Source organism: Dermacentor albipictus, chromosome 8 (assembly GCF_038994185.2).
Source record: "Dermacentor albipictus isolate Rhodes 1998 colony chromosome 8, USDA_Dalb.pri_finalv2, whole genome shotgun sequence".
Lineage (NCBI taxonomy): Eukaryota > Metazoa > Arthropoda > Arachnida > Ixodida > Ixodidae > Dermacentor > Dermacentor albipictus.
In genome coordinates, this window is record NC_091828.1 from 118,939,173 (window position 1) to 118,951,563 (window position 12,391).

At 48.5% G+C, this 12,391-nt stretch overlaps 1 protein-coding gene across 1 annotated transcript; it reads left to right on the plus strand.

Moving 5' to 3' along the window:
- Nucleotides 1–5,354: 5,354 nt before the first annotated feature.
- On the plus strand, nucleotides 5,355–9,105 carry LOC139049308 (uncharacterized). The gene is made up of 3 exons (XM_070524686.1): nucleotides 5,355–5,510; nucleotides 7,328–8,250; nucleotides 8,284–9,105. The coding sequence occupies exons 1-3, from the start codon at nucleotides 5,414–5,416 to the stop codon at nucleotides 9,022–9,024; spliced, it is 1,761 nt and encodes a 586-aa protein (XP_070380787.1). The 5' UTR covers nucleotides 5,355–5,413; the 3' UTR covers nucleotides 9,025–9,105.
- Nucleotides 9,106–12,391: the final 3,286 nt, after the last annotated feature.

The window sequence follows — 12,391 nt, forward strand, 5'->3', positions numbered from 1 at the left end:
AAAATCATTCCGAACCACAACCACGCAGGCGCTCCGCGTGGAGGACAGGTTTTACTGAACTAATTGAATTCCTCAAATAAAAATAAGCAATAAAAGTAAGTCAAAATGAGAGCTACCTGTGTCAAGCCAAAAACTGGTGAATGGCCTAACTCAGTCCCGTGTAGCTAAATTTGATGTGTAACGTCACCTTTATTCAATTCAATTCAACGTATGATGTCATCGCAGAGTCTATACGTACCGCACGGATCCCAACTTTCATGTCATTTAATCTGTAGGCTTATCCACTATGCAGTTCACAAGCTATGCCGAAATTCAAACAGCAGTTCACACAGATGCGCAATGTGACACTGATATGTCACGCGAAGGAAGACGATGTTTCACGTTTTTGAAGATAAAAATGATAGAGAGAGAGAGTAAGCGGGGGAGGGGGCAGAGAGTAATGGGGCACACATACACATACATTTAAGACTTACACACCCCCAGTGTCATAGTGATGCATACCTAGTGGCCCTTACCCAGGGGATCAGGAATAGGGCACGCTAAATTTCATGCACGTAATAAAATTAAATGAGCTGTTAGAGATACCTTAGAGGATGCATTTTATTTAATGGTTTAATTTAGGGATGCATTCTTAGATTACGCAAAGCACAGGTAGCCTCACTGCCGGCGCTTTGCCGCTCAACATGCAGTGGTAATAAAAGCCGTTGCTAATACGCACATCAATGGACATGTCCTCTGACATACTGAGCGAATGATATACGTGAAACCGGGGTGGACATAGACTATACTGGCGGACAACTTTTCTTGGCCATGAGGCGAGTGCTACGGAAACTAAGCGCGCCTCTTTCACCGCTGCTGGAAGTAGTCCCGCAGTTTCGCTCTCGTTTTCTTACGTGGTAAATAGGAAGCAGTACTTTCCTTTGTTTTCTACAGCACCTAACTTGAAACGACACGTAACATTCACCAGTCTGCTATTGGTATTTTATTATATTTTTAGTTTGCTCTTTCGCGTTTTCGCACACCCGAGACCATCGCACGTTTTGCAAATTCATCGAATGCAAAATGACGCCCGTGCCTTCTGGTGAGTGCTCACCGCTTGCTGTCCCGCCATTCGACTCCCCTGAGAGGCTGTTGACCAACTTTAGCAACGAAGGCCTGTTGAAGCCCACAAAAAAGTATTTCCAGAGTCTGCGCGGAAACGAAGCGAACCCATCTGGAAATCGTAACCATCGACATGTACAAATGAGTGAGCGAGCTGACTGCTGCGCCGGTTCTGTCGACGCCAGCGTCGGTTGCGCGTCAAATTCCTAAGCGACGCCATACGGCTGCCTCAGAGCTCGAACGCAGGCTGCGATGCTCGCTGTTCAGAACTTGGTGCCTATCGGGAGTGAGCAAACATTGATTCACGCCGAGTTAATTGTATCTGCCTTCACAAAAGAGGTTGGGCGAAACCGATACCGGTGCCGAGCGCGCCCGGACTACATTGCGTACGAATACAGTCATGTGCAGAATCACCGCCCCCGTAGCTTTCGCTTCATAGCCAAAAAAAGTTGTCTGCGAGTATAGGCAAGAAAAGCTTCGCTCTTAAAAAAAGAGAAAGAACTTCATTAGATTTTGTAAAGGTGGGTCTTTCTCAGTCTGATTATTAGTGCTAGGATCAGGCACGTACCCAGGGGGGGGCCCGGGGGGGCCCGGGCCCCCCCCGAAATCAAGTGGCATAGCCCCCCCCCCCCCTTCCCATCCACGCCACCACTCCTCACACATTCCTAAAGCGCCGCCAGATTAATGCTGAGACTTGGCAGCTGTTCATCGGTCAGCCTTATGCTGCCTTTTTCCCTCCTTTTAGAAGGCGGTAGTTATCGGCATCTCTTGTAATGTGAAGGACAGTTTTCTCATACATTCCGCACCCGCGCGATTAACACGAGATACGTTCAGTTGTCACCATCTATTCAACCGTCACGTGCATAGCTATTGCTTTTGTTAGTTCAACCTTCTTTGTTTAGGCTGATCCTGGGACCAGGAGAGGGATGCGGCTGTTACTCAGCTGGTCTGTACACTCATGGAACGAGTTGCGGCCGGATAAAACGCCAATTGCGTTTAACTTTTCCCTTTGCTTCATTATTTCCTTGAGTTACGGCTCGCCGCGACGCTGGCAGATGCCCGGAACCATATACACGTGATATGGGTTAGATAAGATGGGAAATAAAATGATGTGAAAGAACGTCCATCATGAAACCCTGCAATAACTCTTAAACCCATAAGCAAGATGACTGTCGCCCGTTACCTCGTCTGTTTTTCCTTAATTTTATAGCACCTTTCGTGCAAAATTGGAAACTGGAAACAAAAATCGCAAGGAGTTGAGAAATTAAGCGATCTACTAAGGGAGAGAGCCAACGCAACAACCAAACTGCAAGCAAAAGCGAATAATAAAAATGTTAACCGTTGTTTATGAGAATATTTATGGATCAACATCTTTTTATTTAAAAAGGAAGTAGAGAAAACGCTGCCGGAAGTGTAGAATAATTACTTGCTTTGAATGACGCTTCTACAGTTAACGGTCGAACCGCCTCGCGTAGCCACTTCTCTGCTGTGCTTATGTGGGTGTTTTTCTAACCTTTCTCTGTGAGCGCAGTACGTCTAGAATCGCAGAGTCCTGCGCTCTACGCGGTTGTATGGGAGTGGCGGCAGCACAGCGTTACGCAATTCGCGGAAATGTCAAAACTGATCAACAAGGCGAAAATAACTGATATTCGAAACTATAACATGAGAAAGACTGAAGAAGCCGTAAAAAAAATGAACGCAGCCTGAAATCAGTAAAAAAGAAACCTGGCATAGGACAAACCATGATGTATGCACTAAAACATAAGAGGGATAATATCATAAGCAATCTCGAAGTTACAGTAAAAGCAGCGGAAAAATTCTAACCTGACCTGTATACAGTACCCAGAGGAGTCCCGATACCTCACTTAGAAACAGTAATGAACAGGATACAGAAACTCTCCTATAACTAGCGATGAGGTCAGAAGGGCCCTGCAAGACATGAAACGATGAAGAGCGGGAGGAGAAGGTGGAATAACAGTCCATTTAATCAAAGATGGAGGAGACATAATGCTGGAAAACTGGCGGCTCTTTATACGAACTGTATATCGACTGCAAGGGTCCCAGAAAACTGGAAGAATACAGACATTATACCAATCTACAAAAGAAGGAGACGTTAAAGAATTGAAAAATTATAGGACCATTAGCTTGCTCCCAGTATTATATAAGATATTTACCAAAATAATCTCCAATAGAATAAGGGCAACACTGGATTTTGTCAACCAAGGGAACAGGCTGGCTTCAGGAAGAGATACCTTACAATGGATCACATCCATGTCATCAATCAGGTTATCGCGAAATCTGCAGAGTACAATAAGCCTCTCTATGTGGTTTATATGGATTACGAAAATGCATTTGATTCAGTAGAGATACCAGCAGTATAGAGGCACTACGTAATCAAGGACTACAGAACGCTTACGTAAAAAGCCTGAAAAATATTGCTACATGTGTGTGGTATTTTTTTGTTTGAACGAGGTGCGTGGGCGCAATCACTCCAGAAAAGAGGAGGAAGAACGAACTGGGCTCGCGCTGTGAATCTAACCGGTCAGCGCTGCAACCGTTGTTGTAAATATAATCTGTAAATAGTTTCTCGTCTTACTGGCTCGTCCTTCGCGTAAGAATATATACAGAGGTTCTACAGCTGCCTTAATTCTACACAAGAAAAGCAGGGAGACACCTACAGGGAAATGGGTCAGACAGGGAGACACAATTTCTCCAAAGCTATTCACTGCGTGCTTAGAAGAATTCAAGCTATTAAACTGGGAAGGCTTAGGAGTAAAGATCGACGGCAAATATCTCAGCAACCTTCGCTTTGCCGATGACATTGTTCTATTCAACAACAATGCAGACGAGTTACAACAAATGATTGGATACCTTAACAGAGAGAGTGTAAGAGTGGGGTTGAATATTAATATGCAGACGATGACGATAATGATAAATAGCCGGGCAAAGGAACAAGATATCAGGATCGCCAGTCGGCCACTAGAGACTGTGAAGGAGTACGTTTACCTAGGTCAATTAATCACAGGGAACCCTGATCATGAGAAGGAAATTCACAGAAAAATAAAAATAGGTTGGATCGCATACGGCAGACATTGCCAGCTCCTGACTGGAAGCTTATCATTATTATTGAAAAGTAAGGTGTGCAATCAGTGCATTTTGCCAGTGCTGACATATGGGGCAGAGACTTCAGAATGAGTTAAGGACCGCGCAAAGAGCGATCGAACGAAGATTGCTAGGCATAACGTTAAGAGAGAGGAAGAGAGCGGTTTGGATCAGAGAGCGAACGGGTATAGACGATGTTCTAATTGACATCAAGAGGAAAAAATGTAGCTGGGCAGGTCATGTAATGCGCTGGTCAGATAATCGTTGGACCATTTGGGTTACGGAATGGGCACCAAGAGAAGGTAAACGCAATCGAGGACGACAAAACACTAAGTGGAGCGATGAAATTAGGAAATTCGCGGGTGCTAGTTGGAATCGGTTGGCGCAGGACAGGGGTAAATGGAGATCGCAGGGAGAGGCCTTCGTCCTGAAGTGGACATAAAACATGATGATGATGATGATGATGATGATGATGATGGTGATGATGATGATGATGGAGGTGGTGGGCCCCCCCGAAAAAAAATCCTGGGTACGTGCCTGGCTAGGATAGAACTGATCCGTCACTATATCGAACAACCTTCATTAACATATTCTTCTCGCGGCCAACCATCACAGCTTTGAATTTCTCAGGAGAGCCAATGTGCCCACATTTTGCCGTCTACTGCTCTACGCTGGTGCCACTCAGGTTGCATGAAGTCGGGACCCGTGGCGCCTTTATTTCGCGGCACCAATACTGTTATTCGAGGAGCGCATTTCGTTAGCATCCCTGCGTTAGAGGATGAAAGGAGCCTCTTTTGACGAGCAAGAGCTTAGGCTTTGCGCATGAACGTACGTGGGCAGAGGAACAAAGCCATGAAGCATGTCTGCAGATCAATCACTAACCAAGTGAACACTTGTTCGTCAACCAGTGCCAGCGCTGTCAGCCAGAAGGGACCAAGGTCTCCCGCTGTCTCAAGACGCAGACAGGCTTTCGAGTGCGTCCTTCATATGGAAGCGTATTTCATGCGAGAGAAAAAAAAAGCTGCATATTCTGCGCACGAAACAATACTCGTACTGGAAAACTGCATCTCCGAGGGCTATTTTTTCTCGCGTGCGCGCATAAACTGACCTTCCCCTTGACAAAAGAGGGGGAACGGGAATATTGTATATAAGACGCGCCGGTGTCCCGGAGACTCCGAGTCCGTGCCGTTTTCCGGGACAGGAACCAACCATGGCTCGGCTGTTGCTGGTCTGCGTGCTTTCCGTATCACTCGCCTGCCTCGCCTCTGGCTACCAGACGCGTTACTTCATCATTCGCAAGGGCTTAGGTGAGTGCAGTTGGCCAATTCTGTGTCATCTACGTATCTCCGCCAAGCCACAGCAAGTTCCACGCCGACAATGTTGAGCCAACCTCGCGGCATTCTGTGTAGTCGGCCCAAACACTACGTTCAGCACTGATTTGCGTTTAGCTAACCAATGTTCTGTCTTTACAATTTTCTTTATTTGTATTACAATTACAGGCGTAGTAATTAACGGTAACCGCACACTACCTCCGCCAAGCCATAGGAAGTTCCACGGTGACAGTGTTGAGCCAACCTCGTGGCATTCTGCGTAGTTGGCCCAAACGCTACGTTCAGCACTGATTTGGGTTTTCCTAACCAACGCTCTGTCTTTACAATCTACTTTAATTGTACTACAGTTAAAGGAGGGGTAATTAACGGTAAGCGCACACTACTAAAATTTGCTGAAGGAAATTTCTTGCCAAAATCCTAAAGTGGGGTCTTGAAGTGCAATTCAGTATTTTCCCTTATCCTCAGACTCTGCCAGAACCACTCCTTTCTCGATAGCTCGCTTACCACAGGTGTGAGTGCTCGCGAGGCCAAAGTTTGATCAACACTGAGTATTTTTGCCACGGCCAAGTGCAGCGTCTCATTCCGTGTGTTTGTAATCGTCACAGCTAGTAAGTGGGCGTAAAAGCGATGGACATCACGCATGTGTCCTGTATACGCGACAAACTTTATGCCAAAGCGCCTGTAAGACTATTCCCCCGCAATGAAAAGGTGCCAACGTCAGTTGAGGCAGCCCTGCCGGCATGTAAGTGCAACGAGAAAGTGTGACTTGCGCAAACGACAGGCTACTTGCAGTGTTATGGTACATTGAGTGCGCCAACAGATAACTGTATATAGGGTCGCAATGTTTCTCTATTCATGCGCCACCTATAAAAAGACGTTTTTCAACTGTTTTATTCCTATATGATCAGAAATGCATAACTTCTGACATAAACCAGCTCGAACATAAATGCCAACTGCGAGAGAAAACCAAAGAAGGAGCTGGGAATTTAGTCGACCTTGAACCAAATTTCATGAGCACCAGATTTCAACGAATAGGCTTAATAATCTTCAACTACTTCTATAGAAACACACATTCCTCTAAAGTGTTTTTATGTACTATAATTCTTAAAGGTGTCTCATCGCACAAGTATTACAAACCTTAAGCAAAGGTAGTATTATCGCTACATTCGTCTGTACACAATAATGTTAACTACAAGGTCCCCACATTTCTTTAGAGAAGGTATGATGCCCAGCATGACTCTTAAGAAGCTTATCTGCTCATAACAACGTGGAAAACGAGAACAAGGTGAAAGCGGGAGCCAACTTTTATCTGCTCATAGTAATTTAAAAAGCACAGAAGTTAACTACCCTACTTTTCACTAAGAGTAAGAGGTAACCTGTTCAGTCTGATTTATGCAGGTGTGAGTTTGGCTCGGCGATATTGTGCGTTAAAGCACTTGCAATTAGGTAAACGGTGTTTGCAGGTTTGAAATTCTGTTTACGTTGACTACATAGAAACTATCCTATCTTGTAATAAATCTGTCAAATTACCACCTGCTGCAACCTCTTCGCTTACAGGAGTGAAAGCTTTTGAAAGAGCAGTGCATAGACAGGTAGCGCTGTCTGTCCAGTATGCACCTCCTGTCAGAAATGTGGTGTATACAATTCTCAACGTATTTGTCAGCAGAATTGTGCACACTGTTTTGGTACATCAGAACACTAAAATGCCGAGTAGCCTCCTTCACATAAAAGAAATCCCGCACCACTTTGTCACTAGAGATATGTAACAATTAACCTTTTTGTGAATCTATTAGGTGGTGGCAGTGGCCTCGGCGGCCTAAGCAGCCTCTTCGGTGGAGGATATGGAAGTACCGGCCTCGGCGGCGGCCTGTTCAGCAGCGGTGGCAGTGGCGGCTTAAGCAGCCTCTTCGGTGGAGGATATGGAAGCAGGGGCCTCGGCGGCGGCTACGGTGGCAGCGGCCTCGGCAGCGGCCTGTTCAGCAGCGGTGGCAGTGGAGGTCTAAGTAGCCTCTTCAATGGAGGATATGGAAGTAGCGGCCTCGGCGGCGGATACGGTGGCAGCGGCCTCGGCAGCGGCCTGTTCAGCAGCGGTGGCAGTGGAGGTCTAAGTAGCCTCTTCAATGGAGGATATGGAAGTAGCGGCCTCGGCGGCGGCTACGGTGGCAGCGGCCTCGGCAGCGGCCTATTCAGCAGCGGTGGCAGTGGAGGTCTAAGTAGCCTCTTCAATGGAGGATATGGAAGTAGCGGCCTCGGCGGCGGCTACGGTGGCAGCGGCCTCGGCAGCGGCCTGTTCAGCAGCGGTGGCAGTGGAGGTCTAAGTAGCCTCTTCAATGGAGGATATGGAAGTAGCGGCCTCGGCGGCGGCTACGGTGGCACTGGCCTCGGCAGCGGCCTGTTCAGCAGCGGTGGCAGTGGAGGTCTAAGTAGCCTCTTCAATGGAGGATATGGAAGTAGCGGCCTCGGCGGCGGCTACGGTAGCAGCGGCCTCGGCAGCGGCTTGTTCAGCAGCAGTGGCAGTGGCGGCCTAAGCAGCCTCTTCGGTGGAGGATATGGAAGTAGCGGCCTCGGTGGCGGCTACGGTGGAAGCGGCCTCGGCGGCCGCTTGTTCAGCAGCGGTGGCAGTGGAGGCCTAAGTAGCCTCTTCAGTGGAGGATCCGGAGGTAGCGGCCTTGGTGGTGGTCTTGGCAGCGGCCTCTTCAGCAGCGGCAGCCGTGGAAGTGGCGGCTACGGTGGAAGCAGTGGTTTCGGCAGTGGCGGCTACGGCGGAAGCAGCAGTTTCGGCAGTGGCGGCTCCGGCAGTGGCTACGGAGGAGGCTACGGTAGTAGCGACGGGTACAGCGATAGCGGCTATGGTGGAAGCAGTGGTGGCAGTAGCGGTAGCGGCTTGAGCAGCGGCTTCGGCGGCCTTTCAGGAGGTAGCGGCTTGGGTAGCCTCTTTGGCAGCCTTGGAGGAAGTAGCGGCTTCGGTAGTAGTGGCCTCAGCAGCGGTGGCTTCGGTGGACTCTTCGGCAGTGGAGGATCACGTCGCCGACGCCGTGGACGCAGATACGGAAGGCGCTATGGTGGAAGAGGTGGCTTCGGTGGCAGCAGCATGAGCGGAGGCTTCGGTGGATACGGCGGCAGTAGCGGCCTGGGTGGAGGCCTCGGTGGATACGGTGGTAGCAGCATGGGTGGAGGCTTCGGCGGATTTGGCAGCAGCAGCAGCATGGGTGGCGGCCTTGGTGGATACGGCAGTGGCAGCGGCAGCGGCATGGGTGGAGGCCTCGGTGGATACGGTGGAAGCAGCACGGGTGGAAGCTATGGTGGATTCGGCGGCAGCGGCATGAGTGGTAGCTTCGGTGGATTTGGCAGCGGTAGTGGTCTGAGTGGAGGTTTCGGCGGATCCAGCAGCAGCGGCGGCCTGGGTGGTGGCTTCGGTGGTCTAAGCAGTCTCGGTGGCTCCGGTGGGAGTCAAAGCGAAAGTTCGCAGCAGAAGATAATCTCATTCTAATTTGCGGCAGTAAATTAGAGACTCCCTTGGGAGAAGATATTTGTGTGAGAATAAACAACTCCTCCTGTCCCTCCAAAGAAACAGTCTCTGTGCTTTTTAAATTACAATAACACTTTAATTCTGCCTCCATTACATGCGCTTGTGCATTTGATTATGAAATGACGAATATATGCCACTCGTGCAGCATAAATGACAAGCAACGAATCAAATAAAATCATGAAAATAATGCAAAGCCCTCCGATTCCGCGGTCAAAATTCAGAGCAATGTCTGGAACAACTGACTTGGAGTAAACAAAGAATTGTAAGTATGATGAAAAACGTTTAATCATATTGACTCATACGAGCGCAACGGCAAAAATTGTATGTTTCTGTTGTGATTCTATCCATGAATTCTGAACACTTGACATAAAATAGGATATAAAAAAAAGATCCACGGCGAAGAGATTTCTTATGTCGTTACTGGTGCGTTTTAAACCATGGGGTTATTTGCTTTTCATGCCAGCATTTCCTATGATTACCTACCGAGCGGCTACCCAAATATTTATGCAGTGTCCTACTTTTCTTTTCTCTCTGTGTGTAACAGACATTTCTGCAATTCTGTTGAATTTACAATGGGCTAACTTTAGGAAAACAATACGTTGCCGTTTTCTGGGAGCTAAATGCATTAGGCCTCGACAATTCCCTCATGCTTAGGATAATGTGTCCTGCAGCTTGATTGCTTCTCGCAGCAGACTCGAATTAGCCACCTGGATGCAATTCATAGGCGTTTGTGCGCCGAATCTTTTAATTTCTAGCATTGGCTTATAAGCACTTGAATGGCCTGAGCACGGTTCCGAAAGTAAATGACTTCTGTTTGCGGGCCCTTCAAGACAACTTGGTACAAGATACTGACAGGGTACTTGCAAGAAGCCACAATATGAGAGCAATACTACCTATATTATTCCCTATGCGTGACCTTGGGGGGCTTGGGTCCGTTGCTGCATGGAAGCATGACTAACTGGTCAAATGGTTAATTTTAATGCCATTCGCATATATTGAAAGCTCTACGCACTTTTCGGTATGTCCGTCGGTATATACTTTCTACAATGGCGAGTCTTGGCATCCCAGGGCATCCCATCGCATTCCAGGGCCCGCCACAGGCACGCCGCCATTGAGAACTTTCTCTATCGGGAGAAAGTACGCGACAACCACCGCCGAATGCTCCATCAAGGTTCCACACATCAAGGACCACTTAGTATTATTATTGCCATAACTTCCTGAGGGTACTTCAATCACATTCCGGAGTGTGTGTGTGCGTGCGTGCGTGCGTGCGTGCGTGCGTGCGTGCGTGCGTGCGTGCGTGCGTGCGTGCGTGCGTGCGTGCGTGCGTGCGTGCGTCTGCGTTCGAAAGAACCCTGACGCCAACTTCAAGAATTGGGTCTGTGTCATTCAGTCTTTGCTATTTTCCAATGAACTTATCTTTGATGCCAGCTTGAGCTGCTGGGTATCTGTCAGTAGGCATTGGGTGCTCTTCAATGACCGTCTTTGAAGCCAACTTGGCTAACTGGGTATGTGCCACTAGGAGTGGGCCAGTCTACAATAACGAAAAAGGTCCCGCAAATTTCTCCGATGCTGAGTGGTGTCTAAACCACGTCACAAGGATTCAAGGACAACAACCCGACGAAATAGAAACCTGCGCCAGGAATGCACTGGACAGCTGGCCTTCTCAAATGAAAATCTCGCCAACTCGGGCTATTGAGTGTGCGCAGCTGAGGGCGCTGTAAGCCAAGGAACAATTGTCAGCATTCGCATAACACCCCTAAATAAAACTGAAAGTGACTTCATGTTATAAAGATTGCAGCCGTACTCCTTCCCGGCGCTTTTCCTCCATGCTGCGCCCGCCCAATGGCCGAACACTATCACGTGCTCTCGCACGCTTTCTTTTTTTGCTTTCGCTTACAGCGCGGACACCACGTTTTGCGCCTCGTTTGTGTTTTTGTAACGCAGTTCCGTGTTCGTGATGCCCTGTTGCTGTGCCTTCGGGTGCAGCACACGGGAAGCTGACGGCAAGCGAATCTTCCGGATTCCATTTGCGAAATGAAATATGGCGCGCGTAAGTGCGGAAAGCCGAGTGGAAGCGCGTAGTCCTCCGAGAGGCCGGGGGGATGGCAGCGAGGGAGGGGGGTATGCGTTGTTTTCCGGCAGCAGCCGCGCATTTCGCGACCGCGCCCAAGGGGAACCGACTGTCGTGGCTCAACCTCGCGCCCAATGGAGGAAAGCGGGGAGGCAGCACGGGAATGCGGTGGGGCGGCGTTCCACTACGGCAGCAACTATCGCGCGGTCGCGCGCGCATTAGATACTTTTAGCTTGTTCGCTATTCCGGTAAACGGGAGCGGTTTGGGCGGATTACCGGATGGCCGGGGCGTAAACGTGAGCGGTGAAGCCGCCTGGTGTTGTAGAGCTCAACAAGACAAACGCATAGCTAAAACTGCAGTAACTCATCATATCCTGCTTCGCCACTCGTGCAAATTTTCGGCAGCGGCGTAATTATGAACACGATTACGCCACTGTCGAAAATTTACGCCAGCAGCTAAGCAGAATATAGTAATTAGCTCTGTGTTTGTGTGGTTGAGCTTTGCGCCACCAGCTGGCGCCACCAATCTGGCCGCTCACCTTGACGCTCCCGCTAAACCGGAAAACCGCCCGTGCTTGCCCGAATACCGGACACGCTAAATGTCTCTATTATCTCGAAAGCGATCAGCAGATGGCTCGTACCTTTGCGTGCTGTGTTCTCGCCGCTCAGTTTGCGTTAAAGCGACAGACAGCGCGAAGGTCACTTCGCTCGCTGCTGCTGCCGCATTTCCTCATGCTAGCCTTTCTATACGGCGAGTGTCCGCTGTAATCGTGTGTTATGTCATCATCATCATCACCATTTATTATTCCCTTAAGTGTCCCTTCAGGGAGGGTACAGAAAGGGGGGGGGGGGGTATACAGCGATGGGAAAGTGTCATACATCGGCTAAAAAAAAGCAAAACAAAGCTAACAGAAAAATAGGTAATAAACCGTCTAGAAAACATCAGGTATGAACAGAACAATGAAAATACCCCAAACTTAGCAGCATAAATCAAAAGAAAACTGTACACGTAGATGTGATAAACGATAAACAAAAGTGGCAAAAGGAAGAAACGGAAAAATAGGCGATGACACAAGCAAGTCCGATTGCTGGGAGAGTAAACATTAGGAAAAGTGACTATTTTGAGTTCAAATTGTCTGATAGCAACTGCCTAAATTTAGAGGGATTTGACTCTGAAACCACGGCTTCGGCAAACAGGCAACCATGTGTTCATGTTTGCCTGCGCGCTGGCACCATGTTTGTTAATATAGTTAG